The 20,262-nt window shown below is 46.9% G+C and overlaps 1 protein-coding gene across 1 annotated transcript in view; it reads right to left on the bottom strand.

Annotated features, from left to right (window-relative positions):
- Positions 1 to 20,262, bottom strand: part of DNAH9 (dynein axonemal heavy chain 9) — a gene marked incomplete at its 5' end in the record, with an annotated part of 343,516 nt that overhangs the window by 143,091 nt on the left and 180,163 nt on the right. The window contains 3 exons of the mRNA XM_079798920.1: positions 6,402 to 6,641; positions 8,309 to 8,411; positions 9,996 to 10,161. Of these exons, the coding sequence (XP_079655046.1) occupies positions 6,402 to 6,641; positions 8,309 to 8,411; positions 9,996 to 10,161 (509 nt within the window). The remainder of the gene's footprint in view (positions 1 to 6,401; positions 6,642 to 8,308; positions 8,412 to 9,995; positions 10,162 to 20,262) is intronic.

Raw genomic sequence — 20,262 nt, 5'->3', positions numbered from 1 at the left:
ATAACTTCAAACTCATTTGCTCCTGAGCCAGCCTTCAGGGCTTTCTTTCTCGTGTCAGAGAAAGAGGGGGCCATTTAATTGCTCCTCAGTACCGGAGGAATAATGCTCAGATTCCACAGCATGGCACAAAGGTCTGGTTCTAATATGTCTGATTACTCATGATCCCTCTTATTAGCACATCCCATAAAATCCAGATTTCGGTTTCACAAAACTCCAATTATTTTCTGACCCTGACTGAATACATTCTGTGACTTCACGCCTTTGTTCACTCTGCTCATATTTCAAGACCTAGATCAGGTGATAAACTTTGTTGAGTCTTCCATGGTATCTTCTTTCCTGTCCAACACCATTCCCTCTGATGTGCTCCCATATGACCCTTTAAATATTTATAAGAGAATTATTAGTTTCTAAAATTATTTTTCTTTGTACTGATTTGCTTCTTCCAGGTCAGGGTGAGTGTCTCAAAGGCAGGGAAATTGAGAGATTTATTTTTGGATGTGGTTTGTTTTAATCACTGTATTACTAGCACCTTGCCTGGTACCTGACATAGGATTCTCAGGGAATGCTTGTTAAAAAAATGAATGAACTGATATTGAATCCTTCAATTACTATAACATCGCAAGAATCTCCTTAATACTTCTGCTTTTGGTGATGGCAGAGTAGCTGATCACAGACCAACCCACTGAGACCAACTGCAAAAGATTTGGGAAAATTATTTTTAAAGTTTTATCTTTTTAGAAGCATCGGAGAGTAATCAAGTCAGTGAGGACTTGCGGGGCTCAGCTACCGGAGAGAAGAGAAGGAAGTGAGATTAACCCCATGTTTGGCACCATTTATCTTCTTCAGACATTTGCCAATTCACAAGCAGTGACTTATACGATCAGAAATGGAAAAGACAGTGACAAGAGAGAGGTTGAGATGCTGAGCAAAGTTTTCTCATCTCCTGGGACAGGAAGGATGAAAACTGGAGTTCAGGCATTACCAGGGAAGAGGCTGTAGCTAAGCCCCAATGGGCCCTGTCAGATGGTTATACATTAGAAGTGTGAGTGAACAAATCACTCAGTCCTCAAAGGAACTAAAGCCCAATTTCAGTCTCCTCAGTCCCTGGCAACTGTGGGCTGGAAGCAGAAGTATGTAATTTCTGAAGGAAAATATCATCATCTAAACCCTCAAATTACCTGCACATTTTAAAATTCATTATGTCTGGCAGTCAAACAAGAAAACTGGGAATACCAGGAGATATGACCAAAACCAAGAAAAAAAACTGACCCACGAAAGATCTAGGCATTGGAATTAACAGACACCAACTTTAACAAAACCACAATTAATATGACTAAGAATAGATGACCAGGTAAAGAATTTCAGCAGAGCACTGAAACCTTTAAAAATAAACCAAATGGAAATTGTCAAATTAAAAATGACCCCCAAGTTACAGTTACTGAAATTAAGAATTTATCAAATGGGATTAACAAAGAATAGACACAGCTGAAAAAAGAATTGCTGAGTAGAAAAGGGATCAGCACAAAATAATCAAACTGAATAACAAACAGAAAAAATATTAACAAAGAAAAAAACATAAGTGCCCTGGCCAGTGTGGCTCAATTGGTTGGAGTGTCATCCTGTATACCGAAAGGTGGCAGGTTCTATTCCCAGTCGGGGCACATGCCCAGGATGTGGGCTTGTTTTGGGGTGCGTAGGGGAGGCAGCCAATCTATGTTTCTCTCGCACATGGATGTTCCTCTTTCTCTCTATCCCTTCCTCTCCCTAAAATCAATATATAAAAAAGAAAAAAAGCATAAGAAGTACATGAAACACAGTGAAAAGGTCATATACATGTATGGGAATATCAGATGTAGAACAGAGAGAAGCAGAAGCAATATATAAAGAGATGTTAGCTCTAACTTCTCTAAAACTCAAAAAGGGGCATCAAACCTGATAAAAAAATGCTGCAAACACCAAGCAGGATAAATATGAAAACACCACCTAGACACATGAAGCATAATTGTGAAATTCTTGAAAATCAACAACAAGGAGAAAAAGTTAAAAACAGATAAGTGAGAAAAATACAGATACTCTCAAAGGAACAGTAAGACTTGGAGATAATTTCTCGACAGAAACCAGAAAACAATGAAATGGCACCATCAAAGTGCCGGGGGAAAAGAGCTGCCAACCTGGATTCTAAATCACCGTCCAAAATTCTTTAAAAATATGAAATAAATGCATTTAAACTCTAATGAAAACTGAGAGGTGCTTTGCTAGCAGATATAAACTAAAGCAAACACTAAAGAAGTTATTCGGGCAGAGCAAAAATGATTCTAAATGGAAAACCAGAAATGCAGGAGGAATGAAGATCAATGGAAAGGGTAATATGTGAGCAAACCTAAACAGTGTTGGCTTACTAGGACAGAAATAGTGCATTATGGGGGTTCAGTATACACTGAATTAAAATCAATCAGTGGCATAAAAGTTGAAAGGAGGTAAATTGTTCTAAGATCCTTGCATTATATGGCATTTGATAAAGGAACTAATTTATAAAGGATAAAAGGATAAAGTGATGCACTTGGTACCCATTAGATGAATAGTCAAAGGATGTACAGCATGCTAAAAGAAAAAGAAAATAAAGAATAAAAAATATAATTAGCTCAATAGAATATGAGAAATTGGAGAAAAGGAAACACACCACGTAGAACATATTAAAAACAAATAGTATAATTATTATGTAAAATAATTATTATATAAAATAACATCAAATATAAATGCACTAAACATTTTAATTAAAAGACAAAGATTATCAGACTAGATTTTAAAAATCCAACTGTGTGTTGTCTACGGGAAATATATATTTTAAATATAAAAATTTGAAACAGCTGTAATAAAAAGCTGGAAATCAATATAGCATAAAGATACTAAAAGAACATGGAGTAGCCATGCTGATATAATTCAAAGTTGACTTAAAAGCAAGAGCCAATTTTGATATACAGTGCATTTAATAATAAGAAAACGGTCAGTCCACTAGGAAGGCTGACAATTAATGGTCTCAGTGGCCATGTCAAGAAGTTAGAAATAGAAAGACAAACTAACCCCAAACCCAAAGTAAGTAGGAAGAGATTACAAGATTAAATATTAATAATATAAAAACAGATACAAAATAGAGGTAGTCAAGAAAGTAAAAAACATAATATTGGTAACTTTTCAGTTTCTTTGAAAAGACTAGCAGAATTGACAACTCCCTAGTAAGGCTCATAGAAGATAAAAAGAGAAAACAGAAAAGGCACACATCATCAACATTCAGAATAAGAAGGAGGGCATGTCAGCTGCAACACATATTTAAAAGATAATAACAGGATATATAAACAATTTTATGCCAATCAATTAGAAATTGTTGACATCGACATCTTACCAGAACTGATACATCAAGACAGAAAATCTGAATTGTCTAATATGTATTAAATAAATTAAATTCATAATTTAAAATCTTCCACAAAGAAAACTGCAGATAATCTCACCAGTAAATTCTTCCAACATTTAAGGAAGGCACAATACAATGTTCTACAGAACCTTCCAGAGAGGAGAAACAGAGGGAACACTTCCCCATGTCATTTATGAGGACTTCACAACCTTAGAATAGCAGATGAAAGAAATTTAGGACAATCACTAATATAGATGCAAAAATTAGAGAGAACAAAATAGCAAATGGAATCCAGCAAAAAGCAGTGAGGTGTGCCATTGACCTTTGTAAGCCCTGTGACTGCCAGGCACTCAGGCTACACACCCCAAGAGCCAGTGTGGGCACGGCCAGTGCAAACTTTGCACCATCTTAGATAGTCACGTGCAGCACGGAGATGGGGCCGGTTAATCATTCCTGCCTCTCAGAGCACGATCAAATTCTGTCCTGGGTGGAACAGAGGGAGGAAGTGGAGAGCTGGTCGGAATTATTGAGCCTTAGATCAAGCCGGATGGAGGAAAACAGCGGATTCTCTGGGCTGTGCCGTCTTCAATCATTCCCTTGAGCTCTTCCTTCAGGCCTTTGGACAAGCAGGCAGGCAAAGTGGGATGCAGGCTGTAAGCTAGAAGCTCTCCCGTGGAGGCGGGGGGGGGGGCAGTGCTGCAGTGGGGGCTGCACTTCCCCACACCCAGCAGGTGGCTGACAGTGTGGGACACAGAGCCCAGAGGTCCTGGCTGGGACACAGAGCCCAGAGGTCCTGGCTGGGACACAGAGCCCAGAGGTCCACACCCAGGGTGCCTGAGTCAGGCACAGAAACAGGCCCGGGGAAGAAAGACTCACCCCCTCTCCAGCATCTCCCCACCAGTTCTTCCTCACCATTGCAGAAATTGCCCCCAAAACAAGGCTGGGACCGAACCTTCCTCCCCAGGAAGCCATTGTCGCCCGATTGCCTGCACGTGGAGCTGAATATTCTAGTTTCCGATATCAGTGCTGCTGCCTGCCGGCTCTGTGCTCATGCTCACGGTACCTGACTTGTCTATGGCACGGTTTTCTCATTTCTAAATTGGAAATAATCAGTATTTTACCTTACATGGTGGTTGTGAGGATTAAATTGTTAGGGCCTAGAACTGTGCTCAGCAAATGCTAGCTATTATCACAGAATAAAGTCAGGTTTTTTATGAGGGCCTGGTCTCAAGTTATCTTTCCAATCTCACCAACATCGTTTTATACATTTCTACCGCCATGTCCATTCATGCTGTCATCTGCTGCCTGGTAACTTGTTTGAATCTCTGTTAAATCGGGATAAAAATGTGTATCCCAGAGGGATTAAATTTCAGGTGGTCCAGGTGACAAGGCAGGAGCTAGGGCTGGGGGCTTCTGCTAAAAGAGACCTCACACCATTGCGAGCAATGAAAACGTTATAAAATTATTTTAACACCTTTTTTTTTTTAACTTGGAAAATACAGATGGTAACACCCCCACCTCATCATGTTGCAGTGAGATTTAAGAGAGGGATTGTGTGGTAAAAAAAAAAGTCTTTTAAAATTAATACTCAATAAATGGAGATAAGAGTGGGTACACACACATGTTGCCATCGTCCAGGCCTGAGGACTGTGGACCTAAAGACTTCTTGCTGCCTTAACCCTCTTATGCTTGATCTCCTCATTGGAGGCACAAGGAGCAGCACAGGGAAGGGGTCCAGGCTAGGAACCCGAAGACCACCTTCTCATCCCAGCCTCGTCACGGGCTGGCTGTGTGCTCTTGGGCAAATCTATGCAATCTCAGCAGGTCTCTGGTCCTCACTCTAACGCAGCAACGCTTGGGAGACACATGGTCCACCCAGCAGTGCTCTCCTGAGCAGCTGACAGATGTTCTGGGAGACTTGACCTTGCTGTGGGCGCAGTGACTCCACCTCCAGGTTAAGCCTCTCTGGGGCACAGCTCTTGGATATTTGAACAAAGTTGTAGCAGGTTTCCGCTCTTTGCAACCAAGAGTCCTGGGTGGAACGTGCAGGCCCTGTGTTCTCAGGGTCCAGCCCTTTGCTGGTCTTGGGTTCCCCAGAGTCTGACAGGTAGTGTGCTGGGTAATTAATTCCAAATACTTGGCCCCCACTCCCCCAGGGAGGGTCATGCTTCATTCCCTGGCCTCATTGACATTTCCCTACAGGTGTGGCCTCTGTGTGGTGTGAATGACATTCTTCCCTCAGTAATGGCCCAGTGCTATCTTGGGGTGAGGTCTCTCTGAAAAGTAGTTTGTGCAGATTCTTATCCAGGACGGGAGAGTTGTGAACGTCACCATGTAAGGATGCTTGTACCTGACCAAGGGGAAGATCGGACCAGGGCTTGCTGCAGCGCCCTCTAATGGCGAAAGGCCACACTACTGGAAACCACAGGCACAGACAGGCCTTCACCTTTCAGATGAGCAGCTGAAAGGATCTGAAATGGCTCTGGCCGGGGAAAAGAAGCTGGAATAATTAGAACCGAGGCATCCCAGGGGCCAGCAGACGGTATCTCAGGAATATTACGACATGGCTTCTTCAAGAGGCAGAGCCACCCTGCGCAGCTGGGGACATTCCTTTTCATCCAAGAACAATGGATGTACCACCAGGGCCTGCAGAATAGTTTTCTCTTTCTTCCTTCTGCGCCATTTTGCTCGCTAGGCATGCTGACATCATTATGTAACATTATCGCCAAGATGCTCAGCCTCCTCCAGCCCGAAGGAACCAACTCGGAAATGCATTCCGTTACTGGGAAATAATTTATTGGCAAACAGACCTCTATTTTTTTGAAGTCCGTCCTCATGGGGCCCGTGGCACTCTATTTACCTGTTTATGTTCTTGACTCCATGGGAACTGTGCCTTTGCCAAGAGTTTGGCATCTACTACTCATTTACCCAGAATGCGAGGAACCAGATCATCACTGAGCCTTCTGGGGTGTCTCGGAGCAGATGGGCTCACCTGGAAAATGTTGGCGAAGTCTCGGAGATTGAAGATATAGTGGAATTTGATTGCCGTGGGTAGGAATATGGTGGCGATTTTCTGATGGAAGGTAAGGGCCAGGTTGATCAGCTGGGGGGTGGATTTCTGCAGTGATGCTGGGAAGTTTCCAAGACTCAGGTGCTGAGTCAGGATGGAGCTGTAGATGGAGGACAGGGCGTCTGTTCCCGGGAAGGAGAGGACAAAGATACTGAAGTGACGCTGTGCGAGGAAACAGAGGCATGGAGGCGACTGAGTGAGAAACCTGGGGTCCCAGAATAGAGCCAACCTTTCTGAATTTACACAAAACAGAATTCATATAAGGGCTTTTAATTTCATATTATGGCCACATTTTTCACATTAAACCCAAATTTAGGTTGGACTTAAAATGACTGGGAGAAAAATGGGCTTTGGAGCTTGGGTCAAAGATGTCAGTACGGGGGAGCAGGAGGAGAACTGAGCCTGGGCTCAATGGTGGAGCAGGAGGAGAACTGAGCCTGGGCTCAATGGGAGAGCAGGAGGAGAACTGAGCTGGGGCTCAATGGGGGAGCAGGAGGAGAACTGAGCCTGGGCTCAATGGGGGAGCAGGAGGAGAACTGAGCCTGGGCTCAATGGGGGAGCAGGAGGAGAACTGAGCCTGGGCTCAATGGGGGAGCAGGAGGAGAACTGAGCCTGGGCTCAATGGGAGAGCAGGAGGAGAACTGAGCTGGGGCTCAATGGGGGAGCAGGAGGAGAACTGAGCCTGGGCTCAATGGGGGAGCAGGAGGAGAACTGAGCCTGGGCTCAATGGGGGAGCAGGAGGAGAACTGAGCTGGGGCTCAGTGGGGGAGCAGGAGGAGAACTGAGCCTGGGCTCAGTGGGGGAGCAGGAGGAGAACTGAGCTGGGGCTCAATGGGGGAGCAGGAGGAGAACTGAGCTGGGACTCAGTGGAGGAGCAGGAGGAAAACTGAGCTGGGGAGCAGGAAGAGAACTGAGCCTGGGTTCAATGGGGGGGCAGGAGGAGAACTGAGCTGGGGATCAATGTGGGAGCAGGAGGAGAACTGAGCTGGGGCTCAGTGGGGGAGCAGGAGGAGAACTGAGCCTGGGCTCAATGGGGGAGCAGGAGGAAAACTGAGCTGGGGAGCAGGAAGAGAACTGAGCCTGGGTTCAATGGGGGGGCAGGAGGAGAACTGAGCTGGGGATCAATGCGGGAGCAGGAGGAGAACTGAGCTGGGGCTCAGTGGGGGAGCAGGAGGAGAACTGAGCCTGGGCTCAATGGGGGAGCAGGAGGAAAACTGAGCTGGGGAGCAGGAAGAGAACTGAGCCTGGGTTCAATGGGGGGGCAGGAGGAGAACTGAGCTGGGGCTCAGTGGGGGAGCAGGAGGAGAACTGAGCCTGGGCTCAATGGGGGAGCAGGAGGAGAACTGAGCCTGGGCTCAGTGGGGGAGCAGGAGGAGAACTGAGCTCAGACTCAATGGGAGAGCAGGAGGAGAACTGAGCCAGGGCTCAGTGGGGGAGCAGGAGGAGAACTGAGCTGGGGCTCAGTGGGGGAGCAGGAGTAGAAGGGAGTCTGGGCTCAGTGGGGGAGCAGGAGGAGAACCGAGCTGGGGCTCAGAAAACCTGAGTTTGATACTGAGCAAGCATATGACGTTTGGAGAGTCGTTTCATCTCCCTGACGTTTTCTTATCCTGAAAAATGAGTTAAATCAGATGAACTCTCTGACCCTGTCCAGTTCTAAACAGCTTTATAACTCTGGGTGTAGGAGTTTCTCCTCTTAGAAAGTCAGCATCCTGCATGATTTACCACTTTTAAAGGCAGGACGGGGGAAGGGCCAATTCTTACTATGATCAAGTAACATCAGCCCTGGTGAGGCAGTGTTTAGGGTCCCAGAACCACAGCTCCTCCCATACCTGAAGCCGTGGGTTGATGGTGAAGCTGCCTGAAGTAGGATTCATACAGGAAACATACTGCACATTCGTGATCTCCTTTAGAGACAGCTTGTTCCGATCATACCTGGAACAGTCAGAAAACAGGTGAGAGCTGTGTGAGGGCCAGGCCGGCGAGTGCCTTGTCCAGGTGAGATACGATGTGTCCTGTCGTTCACATGTTTGGGTGGTTGGTAGAGACTGAGAAGAGACATGAGCCTAGGACAAAACCCTGACGATCCAGTACTTACGGAAACAGCGTAGGGAGAATAGACCACGGCGATGCACTAAGGGGTAGGAGGAAGATCAGGGTGCATGGCACCCCAGGAGGCAAAGGCAGTCAGCATTCCTAAAAAGGGAAAGTGGTCCAGCACATCATGTGCTGCGGAGAGAATAAAAAGATGGATTTCATCATAAAGATACAGTTAGCAGCTGAGCAGGAACGGTTTATGAGAGTGGAGGAAATAGAAACTAATAATAATGGCCTGAGGAGTGAGTAGGAGGTGAGGGCGTGAAGACAGAGTAGAGAAATTTGATTAAGTAGGGAGAGAGAGAGAGAGCAGTAAATTGAGAACAATTTTTTTTAATACAATAGAAATGTATGCATGTTTTTATGAAGGAGACAGGGGACTAGTTGATGAAGTGAGGATTTCAGGAGGTGGGGAAAAGTAGAATCAAGATGATGGTAGGCGGCTATGCCCCAGGGAAGATGTGACAGGAGGAGGGAGAAAGGCTGCAGGGATGCACGTAAGTTGTCTAGATGCGTAAGCGAGAGGCAGATGGCGTGTGATCATCAGCTGAGGTGGGTGGGAAGCTTGAGGAGAGGGGGAAGGTATGAAATGGACATTTCTGAGCGTGGAACTGTAAACAGATGGAGGCAGTAAGGAAGAGTTTCCAGGAAGTTTCTACTTCCGTTTAAGACTTGTGACCTTGAATCCAAAGTAAAACTCGTAAGCCTGACTGGTTTTCTCCAGGGTAGCTCAGCTGCTCAGATGCTGGCGTGGAGACTGTGGGTGGTTGTATATGGCAGGCATCCAACAAAGACAGGAATGAATGAAAGGCAACTCAGGTTACCATCACAACTATAGTTCTCTCTGGATTCCCTCTTCAGACCGCCCACGCTCTCTCAGCAGCCGATTCATGTGTGAGGTAGGAAGATGAGCCAAAAATGGTGAAATGACTGACTTGTGGCTTTTTTTTCCCTGCCAAGTTCAGCCCTTTTGCCATTAAAAACTACACTGTTTCAAGAGACAGTGTGGGCCCTGAGTTGCTCTGGAGAGACAAAGGCTGCTGAGACCTGCAGACGCTCTGCACTGGGCAGTGTGTTGGGTGTGACCATTGTGCCTGCTCAGGGCTATGGGCCCGCGACGAGGGGAGGAGGAGGAGTCACTTCTGCTTTGGGGGTTTGGAGAAGGCAACTTTTGAGAAGAATATTGAAGACAAAAGTAGGCTTTTCTCCTTAGATGAGGGCTCAGTACCTTCTCCTCAGGTGGGTCGTGAGGCCCTGTCTGAAAGCCCACTCAGGACACAGAACCCCGTGAGGAAGGGAGTCGGCCACGGGATTCTCCTCTGGCTGCAGAGCTGAACTGAGGGGTGCAGTTCCAGGGGAGGCGGCTGGCTCGGCCCTGCCTTGGTTCCTTCCCCCCAGCCCGGGCCCTCGGCGCGCTCCTACCAGTGGCCGTAGTCCAGGTGCTGCCTGATGAGGGTGTGGGGCTGCACCGTCCCGTAGGCATCCACCTCCGGCATGTTCATGTCGTCGATGAAGTAGATCAGCTTCTTGTTCCCTGGGGGGCCATAGTTTCTCCCTGCCTTCTTCTCCAGAGGCTTCTCCAGGACAGCTGACGGGAGAGACAGTCGGAGAGGGAAGGGTGTTCAAACCTTAGATGACAGTACGGACGCCAAGTACGAGCCGCGGTGCCGTGTGCATGAGTGTGGAAACGACAGCAGTAGTTCCACCAGCTGCAGGGGTTCCACCGGACCAGAAGGAGACCTGAGAGTGACCTGGCAGCACTGGGGACAGTATCCACCAGGCCCTGAACCTCTTACTATGTGCGGGGTGTTAGGTCTGTACAAACGTTAATTATCTCACTTTGGCCTTCCTCAGATCACTGTAAGATTGGTGCTATTATCCCATTTTAGAGATGAGGAAACTGAGGCTCAGAAGGACTCTGAAACTCCTCTAAGGTGGAGCCAGTATGCAAACCCAGAGCAGTCCAACAACGAAGCCCATGCTCTTTCTGTGATCTCTGTGGGCCCAGTTTTGTTTGGGAATAGACCAGAAACAGAGAACGCCTTGGCAGTTCCAGGGCCCAGCACTCTGGCCTGGAGGAAACCTGCACGGAACCGGACCCCGGGCAGACTGGCCCTCCTTGTCTAGGATAGCAGGGCAGCATGACGGCGGTGGCTTCCATCCCGGGGCCGGGTGGAGGCCCCTTCCTCTCCTGGGCTACAGGAGAGGACAACCGTGCTGTCAAAGAGCACACCCCCTGGGCGTTTCTCGGAGGGGGAATAGAAACACTAGCCTCAGAGAATTTCCCAGAAGCCTCCAGGATCATGAAGCCCCCACCCAGCACCTTCAGGTTGCCGGGCCCTCTACCAGAGCATCTCGTGTCTTCCTGGAGACTCAGTACGGACGGTGCAGGAGCTGTTTCCCCAGTTATCCAGCCAGAGGGAAGGAATCAAACAGCATGGCTTCCAGCCTGACAGGACTTGTTTAGAACAAACTTAAGAAACAGGGTGGAGGTATATGTGTTTTTTTTTTCAATCAAGCAATTAAATATTTATGTATTGCCAGAACCAACACTTCCTGGAAGCTCTAAGAACCATCTGATTCTCTCTCTTGAAAAACGAGTTTGTAAACAAGGAGAAAGTGTCACTAGACATAGGAAGGTGACAGATAGAAAGACGAGTTCCTTCAAGAAGCTGGAATATCGGATTCTCTGGTCCTGGGTTAAATTCAGTGCTTAAAATATGAAATAAATGTAAATTCAATTAGCATCCCATTAACATACACTATCAACCAATTAATCACCCAACACCTTCTTCCCCCTAAAGATAAAACTATATACGAGATCTGTCAAAATGAAATATAATTAATGGGCTGCCAAGGACATGTTTTTGAGAACAGTCCTTCCCGTAGGAAATGCTCTCCTTAGGAAGACTCTTTTCTCCTCCTTCCAAAGCAGCGATTCTCCAACCCACCCCTGCCATTAAGCAGACCCTGTGATTTGGGCTGATTCGGCTCTCTGTGCTTCTAAAGGACTGTTGAGGAGAAAAGCATGCCAGTTAGCAAGACGTGGCCTTGGGATGCACTGAATGATCTCACGGGACAGGTAAGCACCCCAGAAAAGAGAGGACTCCCTGGGGAGAGGCACACACACTTTTGATCCCTTTGTGGCCAAGCTCTGCTCCAAGTCCCCTCTAGGCGAGAGGGTAGCAGGCTTTTCTTTCCAGCCAGAACTGGAGGAGCACAGTGGCTGTCAGTGTCAGCAAACATGCTGATGCTGAAGATGCTAAACACGCGAGACATCTACAGAAGTGTGGCCCGGGGTCTGCATTGTGATGAACAAGTCCTACGAATCACGCCCATGCCCAAGCGGGCTCACCTGTACGTCTTAGTAATTTCTCCACATGAAACTCCAGACGTCTAGCTAGAACGGTATCTAGCAGGTGCACCTGCGACCCACCGGTTGTATCCGTGTTCCTCCAGCACTGTTTCGCCACCAGCGTACATTTGAAGAGCAATTTCATTATCAAAGTGAAATTGTTCTCTCACTGTTGTCAGTGTCTCCACTGCCACCATCCTTGTGCACCGGCTCTCATCTAGTAACTACCAAATCCTCCCAAAGGGTCTTCCTCCTTCCACCCTGGGTCCCTTCACTATACTCCAAACAGAGGCGAGGGCATCCTTCTAAGATATACATCAGATGGGCCCGTCCCCTGCTTAAAGCTCTTCAGTGGCATCTCATCTCACTTGGGGCAAAAGCCAGACTGGTTACACCCACAGACCTCGCATAGTGTCGCTCCCCCACTGCTCCCCTGGTCTCTCCCTCCGCTCGGGCAACCCTGCATCTGACACACTCGCTGCCTCGGGGCCTCTGCTCTGGATGCCTCCTCTGCCTGGAATCCTTTTTCTCTCAAATGCTAGCACAGTTTGCTTCTTACTTACCTCACACATGTATGTACTCAAATGCCACTTTCTCAGTAAGTCCTTCCCTGGCACTCTATCTAAAATTACACCCTGCCTCCTTCCACCAGTGTGGCTCAGTGGTTGAGCATCAACCAATGAACCAGAAGGTCAAGATTTGATTCCTGGTCAGGGCACATGGCTGGGTTGTGGGCTCAAGCCCCAGTGCGGGGGCGTGCAGGAGGGAGCCAATCAATGATTCTCTCTCAACTCTGCCCTCTAAACTCTGTAGGCCAGGAAATCTCTCTGCTTTTCTCATTGTCATACCCCAGCACAGAGAATGTTATCTAGCATAAAGGAGGATGTTGAAGAACATTTACTAAATTAAGAAATAAATGAATGAATTTTATTATTATAACGTGCCCCAGGAATAGGCAGGGAAAGAGCCAAGGCCATTACCCCCATTTTGTAACTAAGGTAAAAGAAGCTAAGGCAGGTTAAATGCTTTGCTGGAATGAGAATTCAGGTCTGTGGATACTGACTTGACCCCTTCTTTCACATCACCCGGAAAAGTCCTTATAAGCTCTAACATCTTAACCCCTTGCCAGGGATGTCCCTGACCGTTCAGTCCAACTGATCCCTCCAGTCTCTGAATGGTAGAGCAGGACATTCGTCCATGGAGCACTGCTAGGAACCTGACCTATATACACATCCTTGACCATTACCCTACCGAGGATTTGACGTGCATTAATTATCCCATTGACGCCTACTGTAAGAGCAGACCTATAAAGTATTGACATCAGCTTTTTAAAAAATAATATTTTTACAGAGAGGAGAGAGAGAGGGAGAGAGATAGGGACATCAATGATGAGAGAGAATCATTGAACAGCTTCCTCCTATACACCCCACACTGGGGATTGAGCCCACAACCCGGGCATGTGACCTCCTAGTTCATAGGTCAACACTCAACCACTGAACCACACCTGGGCTTGTCATCAGCTTTTTAAAAATCTTTTAAAACATGAGAAAACCGAGGCTTAGAGAAACTAGGGGACTTTATCCAAGGCCATACAGCTAGTGAGGGCAAAGCCAAGGTTCTAACCCGGATTACCTCATGTAACCACTACTATAAACTACTTCTTAAACATTACTGCAACCTGGCTCTGTCCTTGAGAAATTCCCAGTTCACTCATTGCCTGACTGTGTTTTGACAGAGAACATTAGAAATTAATCATGTCTTACTTTGCATTGACATGATTTGTGTACCTGTGTTTGAACTATTTCCTTACACATTATCTATTTTTTTTTCACATTAAGATGCTTTAGTTATATTGCAAGGGCTTGTGTTTATTCTTTCAAAAAATAACATACTTTGAATGATTATAAAAATACATGTTTACTACACAATGATTAAAAACCATAGAAAATCATAATGAAGAAAATGAAAATTACCCACAATTCCTTACCTACTAATAAACATTACTTTCAATATTTCTGTGTATTTCATCATAGTCTATTTGCTCTGTTAGATTTTTCCTTTATAAAATCAGAATTATACTGCAGATTCTGCTTGTATTTTTAAAAAATATATTTTTATTGATTTCAGAGAGAAAGGGAGAGGGAGAGAGAGATAGAAACATCAATGACAAGAAATAATCATTGACCTGCTGCCTCCTGCACACCCATTGGGGATCAAGCCCACAACCCAGGCATGTGCCCTGACCAGGAACTGAACCATGACCTCCTACTTCATAGGTCGACACTCAACCACTGAGCCACTCTGGCCAGGCTCTGCTTATATTCCTCTCTCTCTCTTTCTCTCTCTCTCTCTTTTTTAAATCTTCTCCTGAGGATATTTTTCCAATTATCTTTTAGAGAGGGTGGAAGAGAGAGGGAAAAACTGAGAGAAACATTGATGTGAGAGAAACACATCAATTGGTTGCCTCCTGCACAAGTCCCGACCAGGGCCCAGGGGGAGCCTGAAACCAGGGTACGAGGCCTTGACTGGAATCAAACCCGGGACCCTTTGGTCCGAAGGCTGATGCTCTATCCACTGGGCCAAGCTGGCTAGGGCTCTGCTTGTATTTTTTATTTCGCATATTGTAGACATCTTTATATGATAATATATAACCTCTGACAACTTGATTTTTAAAAATTAATCAAAGCAGACTTTTATTTTTTTAATAATAAAAAGTTTGTTTAATAAAGAAACTACATATTTAACAGAAAAATTGTTAAAGCTATAAGTTAAAGGCACATCGAGGGATAATTTTTTTTATCCAATTTAAAGAGATTATTTTACACATTAATAAAATGAAATTTGAGAAAATTATTTTGAAGTTTATATTTTATAACATTGCAGAGCAATGTTAAAATATGGGATTATATTTCTGTACTAGGAGTCAGCATTTAGATAAATCACTGGTCTAACCATTACTATGTCATAAACGCAACAACAAAAAAAACACCCACCCTGAAAGTCTATACTAATTTAAAATACTATCCAAGTCCCATTAAAAAGCCATAAATATATGGCACAAGTTAATTACAAAAGGCATTTCATGTACTCTTAAGTGCACATATAGTAATAAAATGTAATAGGAGACCTAAAACTAAAGTACTTACTATATTTAACATGAAGTAATCTTGTCATCTGAGAACTTAGGGTGTTGCTAGGGAAATAGATGGCACAAGACTCTAAACAGTCATTCAGATATTTAAAAACTTTTTTGGATACATTTTCCTAAAACAAGCAGAGGCCTTCAGCCACCTCACTAAATCTAGAGGTATATCTTCACACCATTTTAAAAAGACTCGATGTGACATACGCATGTCCCCTTTGTTGTCTCTTCCATCCTCGATTTACTGAAGGCTAACACTGTGAGGGCTGTGCCAGGCAGAAGGTCACCGAGCCGACTGACCTCGCTGGGCGAGGACCATCTCACTCGTGAGCAAACCAGAGAGGAGCTACATGGTCACTGGCAGGAAGTTTAAAAAAAGTGTAAAAACACTTTGCCTTTGTGCTGAGTTGGCCAAAAGGAATGAGGATAAACTGATGTTTATAGAGCAGAAAGCACTATATAAATCAATCTGAGATGCTGTCCTTAAAGGCGCTTTTTCTATAAAGAAGTCTGACTCAGCTAGATGAAATAAATCACAGGTTTCCTCTCTCTTCCTCAAGGTGCTTTTCTGGACCTGGGGTCACGTGTGAGTGCTTGGCAAATGGTGTGAGGTTACCTGGAGGTTTTTGAACATCCTGCTGATTAAGAGCTAATGAAATAAACACCTAATTAAGGGAAGCTGGTCACACAAATACCCAGCAGTTCAGCTAGGAAAAAGCACCCTTCACACTCGCACATCATGATGGGTACCTCACAGCAGCCACGAGATCCAAAGCCTTCCTGCCCAGGTTTCTCGGGTACCTGCACCAGCCCTATCGAAGCAGAGGCAGGAATTCCTGGGGATCGGTCCTGGGTTTGGCGCCCACGGAAGGGGTGCCTGTGGTCTTCGGAGCACCCTGATGCAGTCCTCGTCCCCTCCATTCAGCTCCGTTGTCCACTGTTCCTGCTTCTGCCGCCTCTGCCTCTGCCAGCGGCTTTGGGTGGCCCGCACCTCCCGCACGGCTGCACTAACGCTGTGTGACCGCTGGCTCTGTGCGGGGGCCACGGCACAGCTCAGCAGCGGGCCTCGGTGCCACCTCCAAGGCCGGCCTTCCTCTTCAGCTCCCCGCTCTCGCCCAGCGGCTGGGCTGGCCCACTCAGCTGCTTCCCAGCAATGCTCTTTCCTGGAGGAACCAGGCGTGGGCCTCGCAGCCGCCTCAGCTCAGCTCAGCTTCCTCCACCTCCTGCCACGTCTGCAACTCTCTCTGCTGTTCTCCTTTACGAGCGAACGACCCTCACTGCCTCCAGCTGCTGCTTCAGGTCCCACCGCAGCTCCTCCTCCAAGAGCTGCGCGTGTGGAAGCGAACTCTTGTCAGGTTCGTGGATCTCACCACGTCCCTGCGCACAGCTGTTCCGATTGTGGGTGATTTCCCACTTCCCCGCGACACGCCTCCGATTGTGGGGGAGGCTTGCCGGACAAGGTCAGTGTCAGCCCAGGCACGTGTCACTGACTAGCAGCCCAGTCTCCTCCAGGACCACTTTTTGCTGGATTGGACTTGCTTTTATTTGCTGGTCCAGCTTCATCACACCCACCGTAAGCCCACTGCTGCCCTTGCTGGCTTCTCTGGCTTCAAGACATTCCTATTTAAAGGAAGCTACGATGGAGGAAGAATACTGGAGGCCTCGGAAAACTCCCGCCCACCGGTCACCGAGTGCGGCAGAGGACAAGGAGGTGTGTCAAGGGCCTGCTGCAGGCGCAGATGGCCGCCTCTCCAAGCCCCTCACGGCAAGGGCTCCCCATTTCTGGGGTCTGAGCTCAGTGGGAGGCCACGCCGGCCAGCACACACAGGATCAGAGCTCAGCCTGGTCCTGACCCAGGCAGCCTTGAGAGGCACCCGAAGCCCACCTGGCCCCAGAGGGGCACCTCGGACCAGGGACTGGTCCTGGGTGGTACAGCCTGGCCTGCAGGTCCTTGGTGGCCCTGGTCCCAAGTGCACCGCAGGGCCTTTGCCCTGCAGCAGGAGCCCAGCTAGGGGCTCTCACATGGCCCTGCTGTCCTGGGAACTGGTGCCCCAGCATCACCCAGCCTGTCCCCCCAAGCCCGAGCTCGCCCTCCTCCGGGCACTGGCAGCCCTGCTTCCCGCGCGGCCAGCTCCCAGCCATTGACCAGCGATGGTCCTGGCCAGGTCGGCACAGGAAGATGCTCAGGCGTCTCTGGGCTCTCCCCTCTCCAGGTAGAGCCCCTGGAGCCTGCTCTACCCTTTCACAGCCTGGAGGGTGGAACCGCCCAGCCACGTCTCCATGGTGACTAGCAGAGGGGGCGGAGCCAGCAGAGCTCATGGGGGTGGGAGCTTGGGCCCTGGCGTGTCTGTGGGTGTTGGGAACATTTCCCTTGAAACAAGAGACATTCTGAAGTTCCTACGGTGGGCTCGGCTGCTGTATGTTCAGCTTCCACAGCGGGGCCTGGAGGTCCCAGTTCATCTCCAGCTCAGGGAGAGCCTTGCTCCTGGGAGGAGCCGGACTGGCCTTGTCCAGCCTCTGGCCACTGGGCTCACGATCTGCACGCGCCCACTGATGCGGCCTTCTTGGTGCGCCCGCCGGGAGGAGGCTCAGGCCTGGAGGGTCCGTCAAATCCCCAAATCTTGGATTTAATTGCTGCACTGTGCTCCATAATTTGGAGGTACCCGAATTGATGGGATGGTTTCTCTATCGTCTAAAATACGCATTGTTTTCCATTTCCTTACACTTCGATACTCCCTTCCCCCTTTCCAGCAGAGCGCCTCGCCAAAGCTGGCCTCTACTGTGGAAATTCAGATCATGGCCTCCAGGTATCAAAGGGGAGGCCACCGCAGCTTGACAGCAGACAGCCTGACAGCAGACTCACCGTGTGACTTTGAGAGAAGTCACTGAACAGCGCCAGGCCTCATTTTCTCACTTATAAAAACGGAGACTGTCATCTGCCTGCCTCAAGACCTCCTGTCGCATGCAAAACATTTCTGTTTATGTCACTAGTCTCAGATTTTCTGTTGCTCGCACTCAAAAGCATTATGGATACAGCGTGTCATGGGGTGTGGAGGATTACATGAATGAAAGCACAGGGTTGGGCATCTGAAACGTTCAATAAAGCATGTGCTATCCCCACTGGTGAGCCATGTGAATCCCTGGAACCACAGCCCCACCCGTATTGAAAGCAGTTCCGAGTCTGTGTTTGGGAAAGTGCTCAGTGGAGGCCCCAGAGCGGAGGTAGGGGAGAGCAGAGAGATGCAGGGATTACCAAGCAGCTACTTTCTCTAGCAAAAAAAATACCTGATTTTGAGAAAAATGAGTGAGCTGCGGAATATTCCCCCGGGGGCCTTGATGAATTAACCTGCTGGGTGGAGTTATTGCCATTGGAGAAGTGGAACATTTCTTCCAAAAACATTATTTTTGTTTTAGCGTAGTTTATGTCCGACTTCTCTTTCAAGCCAAAAGGGGTTTGCTTGTGTTCCTTTTGTTTTGGCAGTTGGGGCTTTGAAATTGTTGTATCGTATTTATAGATTCTAAAATTTGAAAAGGATTGTAATATTATAATAATAACAGCTTCCATTTAATAAGCACTTATCGTATGCTGGTAATCACTCTGAGTGTTTTGCATATTTTATCTTGCTATTTAGGAATGAAAAGAATAAACTATTGACACACTCAGCAATGTGGCTAAATCTCAAATTCGTGCTGAGTAACAGAAGCCAGACAAAACCAAGTACATGCTGTATGATTCCATTATGTAAAATTCTAGGAAATGCAAAGTAACCTATTGTGACAGAAACCAATCATGGTTGCCTAGGCATCGGGGGAGGGGCGGGTGGCAGCTGGGTGAGAGAGAGGGATTACCGAGGGACAGAGGAGCTTTCAGAGGTGACGGATATGTTCATTATCTCACTTGTAGTGATGCTTTCATGAGCGGGTAAATTTTTCAAAACTTAATGAATTGTGTACTTTAATATGTGCCATGTATTACATGTTAATGAAAACTAAAAGTGCTGCCCTGGCTGCTGGTGCGGCTCATTTGGTTGTGCATCATCCCATGCACTGTGAGGTCGGCAGTTCGATTCCTGGTCAGGGCACATGCCCAGGATGTGGGCTTGATCCCTTCTCTCGCTCTCTCCCCTCCCTTCCTTCCTCTCTCTCTCTCTCAAATCAAAAAGGAAAACAAAAAACTAGGAATGCTTTTTAAAGGGAAAAATGTTAAAAAAATTATGCTGCCTTTTATTAGGTAAATGAATAAATGAGCTGTGATTTAGACACACAATGGAATTTTATGCCGCAGCAAACATCAATGAAACAGATCTCCACGTGTCAAAACAGACAATGATTTAAAAAGTAAGTTGCCAAAGGAAGTTACAGTGTCATATATGTGTAAGTTTTAAGTGCATACAACACTGTATATGTTGGTGGGTACACATATGTATCAAAAGTGTAAATTTGGAATGATACACATTAACTTTAGTAGTGGGTTAATGAGGGGCATGAAGAAGGAAGGGATGGGGTGGAGTGTGGTCTATACTTACAATGCTGAGATACATAGAAAATACAAATGCTAACATCTGTGAAATCTGGGTGGTGGGTACATGGGCATCTGTTATATTATTTTTTGTATTTCTGCATGATTGAAATAAAAAGTTTAAGTAATTCTTCATCCCACTTTCAGCATCCAGTTCCTCTTGCTAGGGGCAATTGTTATAAATTTCTTGTGTATCTTTCTGGAGAATATATATATATATATATATATATATACACACACACACACACATACATATTAGAGGCCCAGTGCACAAATTTGTGCACACGTGGGGTCCCTCAGCCTGGCTGGCGATCAGGGCAGAGCGGGGCCATGTCGCCCAGTCCCTATCGGGGCCGATGGGAGCCGGCTGGCCAGGGAGGGACCGCGGGAGTTTGGCCGGCTAAAGAGGGCCTGTGGGAGGGCTCCAGGGCATGTCCAGCCCGTCTTGCCCAGTCCCGATAGGCCAAACCCCAACAGCAAGCTAACATATCGGTCATAGTGTCTGCCCCATGGTGGTCAGTGCACATCACAGCGACTGGTTGAGCGGTCAACAGATCGACTAATCAGTCAGACATTTAGCATATTAGGCATATATACTGTATATGAATATGTATATGTATATGTATATGTATATGTATATGTGTTTATGTATGTGTATATGTGTAAATTTTCA

This window comes from Cnephaeus nilssonii (genome assembly GCF_951640355.1).
Source record: "Cnephaeus nilssonii genome assembly, chromosome: 19".
Lineage (NCBI taxonomy): Eukaryota > Metazoa > Chordata > Mammalia > Chiroptera > Vespertilionidae > Cnephaeus > Cnephaeus nilssonii.
This window is presented reverse-complemented; position numbering and strand designations above follow the sequence as displayed.